Source organism: Acipenser ruthenus, chromosome 3 (genome assembly GCF_902713425.1).
Source record: "Acipenser ruthenus chromosome 3, fAciRut3.2 maternal haplotype, whole genome shotgun sequence".
NCBI lineage: Eukaryota > Metazoa > Chordata > Actinopteri > Acipenseriformes > Acipenseridae > Acipenser > Acipenser ruthenus.
The window spans coordinates 84087114-84100795 of record NC_081191.1 but is presented as its reverse complement, the minus strand read 5'-3'; the positions used below and the strand labels follow the sequence as shown (position 1 = coordinate 84100795).

Genomic DNA, 13682 nt, shown 5'->3' with positions numbered 1-13682 from the left:
TAGCTGCTGAGGAAAACCAGCGTGTTGCCTGGCTTTCCTGCCTCACCAGTGTGTTGCCTGGTGAGGAAGTCATTGGTAAGAGCTCAATATTAAAACATTACAAATAATAAATCCATGAGGTAGCACCAGGCATTTTAGCATGGCTGTCTTTATTCTTGAACATTTGTAAGAGTCAAATAATCATAGAGCAAATAAATGAGATATGGAACACCTTAAGATATTTTATTCTAATAGCTTTAATTACAGTGCTTGTCTGTCAGAATGAAAACTTAAACAAGTATACATAAAAAATGATTAGTATTTATGCAAGTAAAGAAAACAAAAAGACACACCATGAAACAAACCCACGGATATAGACCCACAAATTAATTTCAGACAACTATCATCTTCAGTGTTGATCAAAAGAGAGAAGAAAAAAAAAAAAGCCTTTGAGATGGCAAATCTGACCTTGCAGCATGAACAATGCCAACTCAACCACATTTTAAAGGAGGGTTAGGGTTATCATATTTTGCATAAGACTACAATGGAATGACTTGCAAACATGCTTTCTTTTATTCCTACACTTTTTATAAAAGGTCTCGGGTTGTATTTAACCATGTTATCCAGTAACTGAGGTACAGTACTATTATCTCTTGCAGAATAGAGCCAGGGCCAGTGTAAGCTGTGTGGCCTGCTGGAAAAGCCTTTTCTCTGGAGTGGTATATAGCAACTACATTTGGGGGCTAATCTACATTCAATTTCTACACTTAGAACAATTACTTTCTTTATCCACCATGCCTATGTTCAATCTGACATACTGTATGGTGAAGGGTGAAAAAACATGCAAGTGCAAGCCCCTTTCTTCGGTCAAAAAATTGCATATCAGTAAAAGTAATGTCTGAACTGCTTTTAGCTTGACACTATCTCCTTCATGGCATTGGTGTTACAGACTGGAGTCAAATTATTACATAGTAACTACACAATACATGTCAGGGAATGCCAGGTATTTAATATAATTTACATATGCAAAACATGACTAATTATTAGAACACTTAAATGTAACCATCTCTTGTTTTGAGAAGTACATCTGTGCATTTATGCTGGCTCCTTATGTTTGTCATACAGTCATACAGTACTTTAGGTTAAAAACCAACATCCAATTAAAAATCTCCTCAGACATCACAAACCAGAGAGTGGCAACAGGACTCCACTACACAGCCATGTGAAATATGTATTAGGCGTCTGAGCAAATGTATCTTGAATCCCTTTTCCAATACTACACACATGTACGTCAGTCAAAAGTTTTACCAAAAAAAAAAAGAAAACACCAGCAGGCTGAGTAAATATTGCATAGGAGTGCCAGAAACTGTCTCATTACAAAAAAAGGACTATTTACATTAAATATGAAACCTTACTTTGCTTTCAAACTTGTCTCCCACCACAACTAAAAAGTGTGGCTTGATACATATTGTGACAAGAGAATTGAAATGAGGTCAGCTTCCGGCACTCAATACCACAAAGTAGCAGATTGCCACAACAGAGAATAAAGCAGGAGAAGGGGGAAGGAAACAGGGAGATAAAGATAGGGGTGGGAAAGTTATTTCTGGCTTCGAAGCTGATTGGATAACCAGTCTAGTCCTTCATATAGACCGTCCCCACTGGTGGCGCATGTTGCCTGGATATACCAGTTCCTGTGACGGAGAGAGTGTAGTCCAAGCTTGTCTGTAATTTCTGCTGCATTCATTGCATTTGGAAGGTCCTACATCACAGAGAGGAAGCACAAAGTCATTGATGATTACATACTGCAAGTACATGTATTAAAAAGGTAAACTCAAAACCCATTTTAAATATTCCTAAAATTACACACACACCACATGAATACATTAAGTGTTTATTTGAACAATTTGTACATGCAAGTGCATCTAAATATGTATTTTAACCATTACAATGAGTTTGGCATATTCTTTAGAAAATTACTGGTATGTAGTTAAAGACTTGCACGACTGCACATATGGACCTCTTAATGTCAGTAAGGATTAATGCAACAGAAAACATACCTGCTTGTTAGCGAATACTAAGAGGACAGCTTCTCTAAGCTCATCTTCTGCCAGCATTCGCATTAACTCTTCTCTGGCTTCATTTACTCTTTCTCTGTCATTACTGTCCACCACAAAAATCAGCCCTTCAAAAATTTAGAAATCAGAATTACATATATAAAATATGCACTTATTTAAAATAAAATAAAAACCTGTGGTCGTCAATGCTATTCTGATCTAACTGCTTAAGTTGGCAATATGGCGGTGCATGGAGAGCACAAAAAGTTCATAAATCTATTCAAATCGCTGAGAAATGTGTTGACAGGTATCTAAAGAAAATTAAATTGTTTATTTTCCTGTATACAACTAATATGACTCAAATCAATGACTTAAGATCATTTTACACCTATAAATCAAAAACAGAAAATGACATTGTCCAACTTTATAAAGACAATAGTATTTAATACAAATTCCAAACTGGGGTTTATTCATTTTCTGACTGAAGAAACTCAGATGAAGTGGGGGGGAACACACAACAACCACCCCCCACAAATAATCCATTACATTAATCCCTTTCAGTAGCAGTCAGTTACTTACCTTGTGTGTTCTGGAAGTAGTGACGCCATAGAGGTCTTATTTTGTCCTGACCACCTACATCCCACACTGTGAAGCTAATGTTCTTGTATTCTACAGTTTCTACATTAAAACCTACAAGAGATGAAAATAAATGAGTGGCCCAGTCACTATTGAATGGTTAGAATATTAGAAAAAAAAAACAAAAAAACACAAGATTGTAGTTAATTTAAAATCAATAAGGAGGAGTCATTTTATATAAACTGTCTCAAAAGCACAATTTTTAAATTGGGGAAAATAAATATACCAATATATATGCTATAAATGCACGTTTTCAATACATAATGTATGTTGTCATAAAAGCAATCATATCTGATAGTCGTGTCACATAATAAAATGGCGATGTGGAAGTATGATTTGGAAGTGAAGCCAATAGATTATTTTGTATTTTTTTTTTTTTTTTACTGGTTTGAGAAATTACATATAATAAAATAAAAAGGTTCTCGTGGAGGCCATCTGTTTAATTATTTTTTTTTTTTTTTTTTACAATAAAAAAAATAAAAATGTTTTTGCTCACAAGATAAATGAAAAGGTTGTAATGGTTGTGTTTTTGTAACAATATACAAAAATATTGACTTGTCATAAGGTTTATTTTTTGTGCAAGTTTAAAAACAAGTGATACAATAGTATTTCTTCACATCTCATAACCGAGGGCCGAACCCTTTTTCTACTCTCCTCCTCTTTCTCATCTATCACTGCCATTAAAGCAGCGGCCCTTCTTTGCAGTATGTTTACGTCGTGACAAAACTGTGCATTATGATTGGTTTGCATTACGTTGTTGCCTCTCAGTCGGATCTATACTCATAGCTCAATCGTAATGTACTCTGGTAATGTAGTTTATTGGTGTCCACTGCCCACTGTTAATCACACATTAAAAACTACAAATCCCATACCCCGCCAATTTCACTGATTTATCAGTGTGATGCTACTCATTTCCAAACAGTCTGTCAAACCAAGATGAGGAAAATAACAAATTCATCTATGTTGGCGTCTTTACAAGAAATGAGAGCAACACAGGTATGTCCGAAGATGAAAGCGAACAGGGAACCTAGTTAATTACAGCATGTTCACAGTTGTAAAATACAAGTTCAACCAACTGTTGAACGGCTAAAAGATTTCCCCTGGCTTAAGTCTGACAATGTTAAAAAAATCCATGTTTTGCACGTTTTATCAGGATGCAGGGGAACTGATGGCAGGCAAGACTGCATTTAACAGGGAGCCAGAAGTTCAAAACATGAACATATATTTAAACACAGTGCTTCAAAACGGCATGTGTGGAGAGGCAGACCATCCCGCTACCATAAAATAGGCAAGTAGCACATTGAGGAACATGCAATACATTTGAGCAAAAATTGTATTATTATTATCATTATTTTTGTGTGTGTGATTTTTCAGTGCGCATCTATTTAAATTTTTTTAAACTTAAGCGAACATGTGCCTAAAAAGTTAGCGTAGAGCGTTTGTTACGTTTTTGCTGTTGTGGTTGTTTTGTTTTATTATTGCTATTACGTATTGGACACTATTATATTAAATCCCGCTAATAAAATTGTTGGTCACAGCTTACTGGTGGACCGCAGAGCCCGCTGAGATCCACCAAAATGGATTGCAGAGTTTGGTGTATTGGACACCACTGTTCTAATGCAAACTGGCAACAGAAGACTTAACTGGGTACTAATTCAATGTATCGATTCACCAAAACGTAAATCGAAGCGCGGTAAAATTTAAAGGACCGATGATCAATAATCGATGCATCAATTAATTATTGCACCCCTAATGGTCAGACGATTCTGATTCGCCAGAATCAGGCATCAGTAATTCTGCCAACAATGATTCATATCTAATCGCCTTGCTTTCTTGAAATCAAATTCCGTAGAGTAGAAACGTTTGTGTGCATACCAATTTCTGTACATAAACAGTAAACTTACACAGAATATCCTATTATCAAGGCAGTATTTTTACAAACAGCAAGAACATAATAGTGTTAAAAAACTACAAAAGCGAGTCAATCGGGGTTGCTTTCTCGCATTTTTGTAAGTGGCCCAACTTGCAAAAGAAATGTTTTGTACTGTGATCAACATTTTGTTTTTCATGTTTTTGTGAGTGAAATGTAAAATCAGTAAAATTAGTTTCTCATTGAACAACGCACCCTTTTCCACATGTATTTTATTTGAAGCATTTAATGAAGCTAAAAAGGAATTGCAATTACTTTATGAAACCGTCTATAGCCACTTTGTTTATTGTGTAGACACGACATTGGCATGGTTATTTATAAAAAAAAAAAGAAAAACCAGTACTTCATGTACTGTATCTGAAATACACACAAGCTTCTCTGTATGGCATCCTTTGTTTTGTAGTTATTTCAGTGGAGTAAAGTAAGGCCTTCACAATCTATTTAACTAATACACTGTTACATATATTGGCTTTGGTAAAGTTTTGCAAATTAATGAATACAGAACGAACGTGAAACTTCTTTGTTCGTCCTAGCTGATGTTAACGTAATCGGTCCTTTAGATCCTGTTGTGGTGTAAAAGTTTAGAATGCTTTGTCACTGACATTGAATGCAAGAGCTACACTTTTACATTAGTAGTTTACTTTGTGTCTCCTGCTTTACTGTTTCTCAGATTAGTGATGCTAACTATATTTGATAAATATTCTTTGTTGTGCGATGCCAATGTAAAACTAAATAAAAAATATGCATGTCATACCATTTATAATTTCTTACAAAGCCACAATTAGACCTTAAGATGTATACCGTAAAAAATAATGAAAAAAATCTTCACTGTATTAAGGCTACCTTCGCATTCCATGGATTTCATTAAAACTTACCTATAGTGGGAATAGTGGTTACAATTTCGCCAAGTTTAAGTTTGTACAAAATTGTTGTCTTTCCGGCAGCATCGAGACCCACCATAAGAATTCGCATTTCTTTTTTACCAAACAAGCCTCTGAAGAGGGACTGAAACATATTCCCCATGGCTGAAAAATGATGTATTCAACACTGGCCAAGGAAATCTGAAAAATAAAGAGTTGATTGTTAGAAGATAAAAAATGCATACCCTGAATAAAAAAACGCAACACACAAGGTTGGAATACAAAGGCGTCTGTGACTTCAAGTATCTGTGCAGGAACACATGAACCTTTAAAAGCTAAACAGTGTCTGGAATTCAACAGGCCACACCCAACTATTCAATAGCAGTGAAAATCCTGCACAATACTATTGTTTTCACCATTTTACAAAAATCAAAGGCTACTTTGTTCCTTGTTTAGCAAAGATTAAGTTCAGGCCTAAGTATGCCATCGACAGCTGGATAGCTATGTTAACCTTTTCACTGATATTACTGACCTTGAAACATAAGTGTCTGAGCCAACGATAAAGCCCAGTTCTACTGTGTGAACACCACATCATGTGACCTAAATCAACGTAAAACATCCAATCTTCAAACTACATGAAAGTACTAACTTCCTCAAAAAACAAATGTTTCTGGGTACAGCCCTATTATTGATTTACAGTCCAGCTCTGCCTCTCTCATGAGTGCACAAGTACAGGGGTGTTGCCAACAGACCTGGGGTCAACTATACTTATAATTACAACAATTGTTTGCTGAAATTGTAATTACAATACTATTTTGTTAGATTAAAACTGCAGTTACAACTATGCTGCAGTAATTTGATTATAATTAATTACAATAAAAAAGGTACAAATTTCTACACACATTAAAATGTTTACTCTTTTCTACCAAGCAGTAAATCACAGAATGTTTTTTCAAACAAATGGGGTCACTAAAAGTGGATGAAAATATCGTGCAATTGAACTGTAATTCATCAATTATATGGCAATTACACAGGTGTGCCAGGGTTCAACTACAATTACATTGTAATTGCAATTAATTACAAATTACACAATTACAACTGTAACTGACCCCAGGTCTGGTTACAAAGAGTTTATATACATTTTCTTTAAAACTTCTGTGCATAAAAACTGTTCTAACTGTTCTCCCGGGTTTAAAAGGCATGTTGCATGCAGACAGGCTAAAAGAATTGAATCTATTCAGTCTTGAACAAAGACGACTACACTGTGATGTGATTCAAACATTCAAAATCCAAAAAGGTATAGACAATGTCGACCCAGGGGACTTTTTTGACCTGAAAAAAGAAACAAGGACCAGGGGTCACAAATGGAGATTAGATAAAGGGGCATTCAGAGCAGAAAATAGGAGGCACTTTTTTACACAGAGAATTGTGAGGGTATGGAACCAACTCCCCAGTAATGTTGTTGAAGGTGACACCCTGGGATCCTTCGAGAAGCTGCTTGATGAGATTCTGGGATCAATAAGCTACTAACAACCAAACGAGCAAGATGGGCTGAATGGCCTCCTCTCAGAGCCTGGCACTGCTAGAGTAGTACTGTCAGAAATGGGCACTGACAGTAAACCTGGACAAGACCAGAGTTATGGTATTCCAGAAGAAAGCCAGATCTCAGGGAAACAGGTACCACTTCACCCTGGGAAACAACACACTGGAGCACAGCACCAGCTACAATTACCTGGGTCTAAAAATCAGTGCGTCTGGGAACTTCAACCTGGCTATAAAGAATCGACTATACAAAATTAAACCACCAATAAAAATGTGGCTAAAAATTTTCGACAGCATAATAAAGCCAATCCTTCTGTGTGGTAGTGAAGTATGGGGTCCCCTTATGAACCCTGATTATAAAAAATGGGATCAAAGCCCCATAGAGAATTTCCATCTGGAATTTTGTAAACACCTCCTGCAGGTTCACAGGAGTGCAGCCAATAGCGCTTGCAGGGCTGAATTGGGCCGGTTCCCCTTACTCCACTCCATACAGAAACGAGCGCTCAACTACTGGGTCCATCTACAGAAGGCTGATCCGCAGTCCTACCACCACACTGCACTGCGGAGCTGCTCACAGCCCCCACAAGAGAATCCCCTCAGTAGAATGGTACTGAAGCTCAGCCAACTGAGCCAAATTAAACACCAGCGAGCTTCAGAACACCACCAACAAAAAACTCCCAGCACAAAAAATGAAACAAATTAATCTAAATCTGGAAAACAATTATAAAGTACATTGGAATAACGAAATTGAATCACACAATAAATTACAATGCTATCTGGCCCTAAAAAAAGAATTTACCCTGGCAGAATATCTGGTCAGGGTCAAAAACACAAAACACAGACAGATTCTGACCAAGTACAGACTCAATGACCACAGCCTGGCCATCGAAACTGGCCGGCACAAAAAAACCTGGATTGCCAAAGAAAAAAGGCTGTGCTGTCACTGTCATCTGGGAGAGGTAGAGACAGAGCTGCATTTCCTGTTGTCCTGCCCAAAATACACAGAGATACGGGAGACATATATCCCCCAATTCAAAAACCAAATGGCAGAGTTTAACCTCCTCTCCAATTCAAGTAAAATCAACATCCTTTTAGGAGAGGAGGAGCGAACTGCAAATCTAGCAGCACAGTATGCGTCTGCCTGCCACAACCTGAGGGACAGCGTGTGACACCCTGCATACACGACCATGGGTTACTGGTGATGAGGAGGGAGGGTGGAATGGAAAGAGGGAGGGAGGGAGGTAGTTATATTGTTCAAAGGGAAGGGGACAATGGCTTCTGTGTTTGTTATGTTCTGTAATTTTATTTCTGTTTTGTATTATAAAAGCTTTGGCAATACCCGAGCACACTTGTCATGCCAATAAAGCATTTTTTAATTTGAATTAGAGAGAGAGAGAGAAATCCTATGTTCGTATTCACTAGAAATGACAATTGCACGGCAGTTTCAAAAATGGCAAATGAAAAACAGCTCCGTAAAACAAACCAGATTATGCACGTGCACGCTATGGATCTCTATGGAGGCCTGTGCTGCTTTAGAGCAAGTCAGAATCTCATGGGCCAGAAAAAAAAAAGCAAGCAAGTTATTCTGTAACGCCTCACTTACAGTGCCCAACTTGCTGGGAATGCTGTCAGAAATTGAAAAACGTTTCTAGCAGTTTAAACAAAAAACACTAAAATGATTAAATGGAATAAAATGTTGCAAAAAAGGGTTATTTTGAAACTAAACCCATGTATCTGTTGGTGTTGCGCATGTAGGAAAAAAATCAATTGTAAAAAAAAGTAATTAAACAAAAAAGGTGTTTTCCTAAAATTGAAGTCTCATGGGGGGAGGGTCGGCGACTTTTACAGCAATGCGACCTATAAACCCATTTTCTCTGTACCATAGTTTAAATGTTGAAGCAGGTTCGCTGTGAGTTTTTGAAACTAACAGAAATATCTGGATACTATAATGCAGAAATTCTGAGTATTTATATTATAATTAAATGTACGTAATACTAAAGGACATGATGTAATTTTGACATGTCCTAGTGAGGTCAGTATTTTGTAAGGTGTCTGTCACATAACTTGATTGTGTCAACTCCTGCACATGATAGGTGTTATGTAATGTAACTAACCGTTTCCATCAGTTTGAGCTTTTAAATGTAATGGAAACATAGCTAATGACTCATATCAGCCTAGTTTTAGCTTGTATATTAAGGCGAATAAAACAAAAAACAGATAAGTTGCGATATCTAGCTTGCTAAAGACAAGTAAAACTACTTTCCAGAGGGCGTGTTTATGTCATTTAGCATTCCTCCACAAGGGTCAGACACATCTGGAACGGTCACAACACACAATTTAAAAAATGCATAGGTGTCAAGTCTCACGGTTTTTCACAACTGAGTCACGGCCGTGCCATGGCTTATCACCTTTGTGCATAAGTTTGTTGTTTGCGAGGCTGCGAAACCCTTTATACATAATACAGCGGTAAATCCAACACAACTGTCCAAGCGTATTTCATTTTGGGGGAGTGGGGGTCACCATGAAGAGGTGTACATTTCGATTCTATACTCCTGTAACTGCTACGCAAACTCCCCCCTTACTCCAAAGATAGAATTGCCTTGTTGTCTCAAACTGACGGTTTGTCTGCACGAGCCCTCTATGTTTCTGTACACAACACTTCTAGGAGTATCTATTACTAGGAGAGTCGGAGAGGTTGTCAGACTGTCGATGTCTCGTTCACGCAGAAATTACCACAGAAACAAGAGAAATGGACAATGACAATTTATTTGAAGTCGAAAAATATAATGTTCTTTATGATGCCAGTGTCAGTGGTTATAAAGACAATAAAAAGAAAGACGCCATATGGTAAGAAATAGCTTAACAATTGGAAGTTGATGGTATGTCTCTCTATTTCACTTTTGGGGAGCACCATAAACTGGTTTCGTATTTCTGTAAAATTACGCTTCTCTTTGTTTTAATAATGTTGACCAATAATAATAATAATAATAATACATTCACACACTGAGACGATTACTCAAATTGAAAATCAATAAAAAAAGTATGTTACATTAAACTAATTCTCGGTATTTACAAATAAACGTGTAGATGTATTCATTTTAAATAAATTTACATGTTAAACCAGATCACATATAACATTCACTGTTAAATATTTTTTTAGTGTGTGGTGTACCCAGACTATTTCTTTGTTTTATTTATATTTATTTTATTTCGTCTCCACAAAAGGAGCAAAAGCAGACAGTATTTTCTTTTCATGACTAGCTACAGTTTATATATATATATATATATATATATATATATATATATATAAAATACACTTGTGCTGTATTCGTGTCGTTTGCTTAGCTCCTGGTGTGCATAGCCTAGTGGCGTAGCTGTCAGCCATGTGCAAAAGTCTTCATCCGTTACCAGCACACCCCCGCCCAAATTAAAATCTAGTGGTCTAAATTAATTCAATCCCAAGGTTTTGGGTATTTTTAAATAGAGGTTTGAACCTAGAAACCAAAGTTAACAAACATTTCATATGAACAGAAAAACTACTGGTAGTTCATGTAGCGAACTTTATTTAAACGATATGCTTTCTTAAATCAATTATTACAGTAATTTGTGTATCAAACGAAATTCTTTATTTTATATCTGTATATGTCAATATTTTTGTTTTCTTAAATATACATTGAAAATAGCAACAACGGTGATCATATTCACCACATGAAACCGAAATTATTTGATTAATGGTGTATGACGGTCTCTTACTGATAGCTAAGAAAGGATGTATGTTCATACAGGCCCCATCACTCTAGGCAACCTGTCAAGCCTCGTCAATATACAACACATTATTTTGCAACTCGTTTGTTAACAAAACTCGTGGGTGTGTTTAATTTGAAAAAATATGATTTAAACACAAATGGCTTTGTGAAAGACAGTTTTCACAAAATACGAGTACGGTACAACAAAGGAATATAACCCTGTGGTAAATGCCATACAATACAACACACTGCTACACAGAAAAAAATATATGTTTTTAAACATTGCCCACGTTTGTCCATTTCACTGAATCAAAAGACCAAAAGGAACACGAATAAACCAATGATAGTTGTTTTGTGAAGTGAAAATACATTTCCTGCCACCGAGGTATTGCCTTCTCCAATCATTCTTATTTAACTACTGAAGTCACAAAAGGTCGGAGTAAAATAAGCACTTTTAAAAACCAACAAACATAACAATTAACGTTTCATTTAACGAATGTCATACTCTGTACACTTTGCTACGTTATTACATCGCCCTTTTTTCTTATCCAATTCCACAACCAGCTTATAACATAGGCCAGCTTCTGCGGGCGTTTTTTTTTTTTTTTTTTTTAACCTGGTAGAAAAAAAAAACACATCTCAACCGTTTAGCTCCCCATCCACTCATTCATCAACACGACCTAATCTGCTTTGTTGTTACCTCGTTAAAACGGAATTCTGCTATCGATTCGTCTTCTCTTTACTAGCTTCAAAAATGATTTTGTAGGTTCTGAGACGGGTTTTATTTTTTCTCTTTTACTTAATTTTTTTTTTTTGAAAATGTCGGCTATTGCCTTACCACAGCGTCTCTATCTCTCTTCCTCTCCAAGGCGTTTCCACAAAATGGTGGATTCCACCGGCCACGTCAGAAGTGCAAAGGCGTTGGGTGTGTTATTTGTACAACAGCGCTCTGAATTTGTAAATGGCGCGGAGGAATCATTACACTATTTTAGTTACAAAACAGGACAGACCTGTTGGAGCAACTCGTCATCATTTGCAAATGTGTAGGTGGAGTACAGAAATCATTGGCTGAGGAGATTTATGAGTGACCGTGACTCCATATGGTATCATATCTCAAACTACATATTTAATCGGTTTTTGTTAAATGTTACTTCTAGCATAGAAGCCCAGCTTTGTACATAATGTTTTTCTTCACAAATAATTAATCTGAAAAAATTAGAATAAGAAGTAAATCATTATTTTATCCAACATGGCACAATAGGAATACAGATGGTTTAATTGATTTATTCCATAACCAAGTACATTTACTTCCATACCAACAATGTATGCATCTATATGATTTTCCAGTCCTTCGTAAATAATTTATTTCCTTAACTCGTGGGAGAGTTAGACCCGAGGGAGAGCAAGTTAAGGAAGGACATTTTATCATTAATATGTATTTATTTATTTATTTATTTATTCATTCATTCTTTAACCAGGAAAAAAAAAAAAAACATTGAGACCAAGGCCTCTTTTACAAGAGTGTCCTGGCAAGATGACCAGAAATAGGCAGCAGTAATTTCACATCCCTAAAAACAAAATCACTCTAAAAGACAATTTCATCATACATTCAATCTGGGATCAGAAACATTTACACTTCGGTAATTCTTGGAACCTACTCATTAAAGTATCCCAGTTTTTCTGGGACGTCTGGTAACCCTATATGTACACTAGGACAGTTTGGGACAGTTTAGGATTTTCAGCTCACATTGCAATGCCTTCCGGTATGTTTTATTTGTCTCAGGTACCTTTCACAGCAGGACTTCGCTTATCAAAATGCATTGGGGTTTGAGTTGAAAAGCCTGAACTGCCCCAAACTATATGGTAACCCTATGTAAGTGCAATACATTCTAGAAACTGGGTTTCTCAATGTTCTTCCATATGGTTCCTTGGGGACAAAGTTCATGATTTAGTTGAATTTAGCTGTGATGCCAGCCTGTATTGTCTAAATACAGTACTGGTTGTCAGAGGTATTGTTCAGAAGTCAGGTATTATGTCAGGTGCAGTACATTATAGCTTAGTTTGTAGCTTTAAAACATGAATTTAATAGTGTTGACAACAATCACAACCAGCTATTGAACTAGCATGTCCAGTTCTACACCTGGACCAGCTCTGATCAGTGCTAAGCATTACATATACTGCACCACAATGTTGTATCAGTTCATACATAAAGATTACATCTGCTTGTTTTTTTTTTTTGTTTTTTTTAAGCATTTTCTTTCTGGCTCTCACATTTTGTGATATTTATAAAAGCTAAAAATGACTATTAGATGTCTGATGAATGGAAAAAAAACAATTTCATATTATTATTATTATTATTATTATTATTATTATTATTATTATTATTATTATTATTATTATTATTATTATTATTAATTTATGAATTAATTTATTTGGCAGACACCTTTATCCAAGGCAACTTACAGGTGTTACAGGGCAGTACAGGGTTACAAAGCAAGATTAATATTTAAATACAGTGTAGTTTACAATAAGTGCAAATAATACTGCTAAACTACAATATGAAATAAGATGCAACAAGTTAGGATTACAACAATTTATATCTACAAGGACATATTAGTAGTGCAAGGATATAGTGCATCAGCTGAGGATCCAGTAACATGGTGCGTAGGTCAGGCAAGTCCAGTGCATAGTAGGAGGGGTAGATCAAGTGGGTCTTGAGGAGGCCGCAGAAGACAGTGAGAGACAGAGCAGTCCTAAAGTTCTCCGGTAGCTGGTTCCACCACAGAGGGGCTAGGGAAGAGAAGGAGCAGGCACGGGAGGATGGAGAGTGGAGGGAAGACATAACCGGTTGGCTCGTAGAGGAGGAGCGGAGGGGGCGATAGGGGGTGTAGGGAGACGAGGGATTGGAGGTAAGGGGTCATTGTGGTGAAGAGAG

The 13682-nt window shown here is 36.5% G+C and overlaps 1 protein-coding gene across 2 annotated transcripts; it reads right to left on the bottom strand.

Annotated features, from left to right (window-relative positions):
- Positions 1–208: 208 nt before the first annotated feature.
- On the bottom strand, positions 209–11697 carry LOC117394678 (ADP-ribosylation factor 1). Of its 2 annotated transcripts, none has more exons than XM_033993108.3 (5): positions 11586–11697; positions 5475–5660; positions 2613–2723; positions 2037–2161; positions 209–1738 (listed from the first exon to the last, which is right to left on the bottom strand). In XM_033993108.3, the coding sequence occupies exons 2-5, from the start codon at positions 5620–5622 to the stop codon at positions 1577–1579; spliced, it is 546 nt and encodes a 181-aa protein (XP_033848999.1). In that variant the 5' UTR covers positions 5623–5660; positions 11586–11697; the 3' UTR covers positions 209–1576. The 2 variants fall into 2 exon arrangements, with proteins under 2 accessions (XP_033848999.1, XP_033848998.1); XM_033993107.3 differs by having other exon boundaries at positions 11448–11631.
- Between the last annotated feature and the right edge of the window lie 1985 nt (positions 11698–13682).

Bases quoted from the DNA above. Each gene is read 5' to 3' on its own strand.
- LOC117394678 (XM_033993108.3), bottom strand. From the start codon at position 5,622: ATGGGGAATATGTTTCAGTCCCTCTTCAGAGGCTTGTTTGGTAAAAAA. The intron at 2,724-5,474 runs GTAAGTTTTAAT...CATCTCTTGTAG, and splicing joins AACCACTATTCCCACTATAG to GTTTTAATGTAGAAACTGTA. The intron at 2,162-2,612 runs GTAAGTAACTGA...AAATTTTTGAAG, and splicing joins CTACTTCCAGAACACACAAG to GGCTGATTTTTGTGGTGGAC.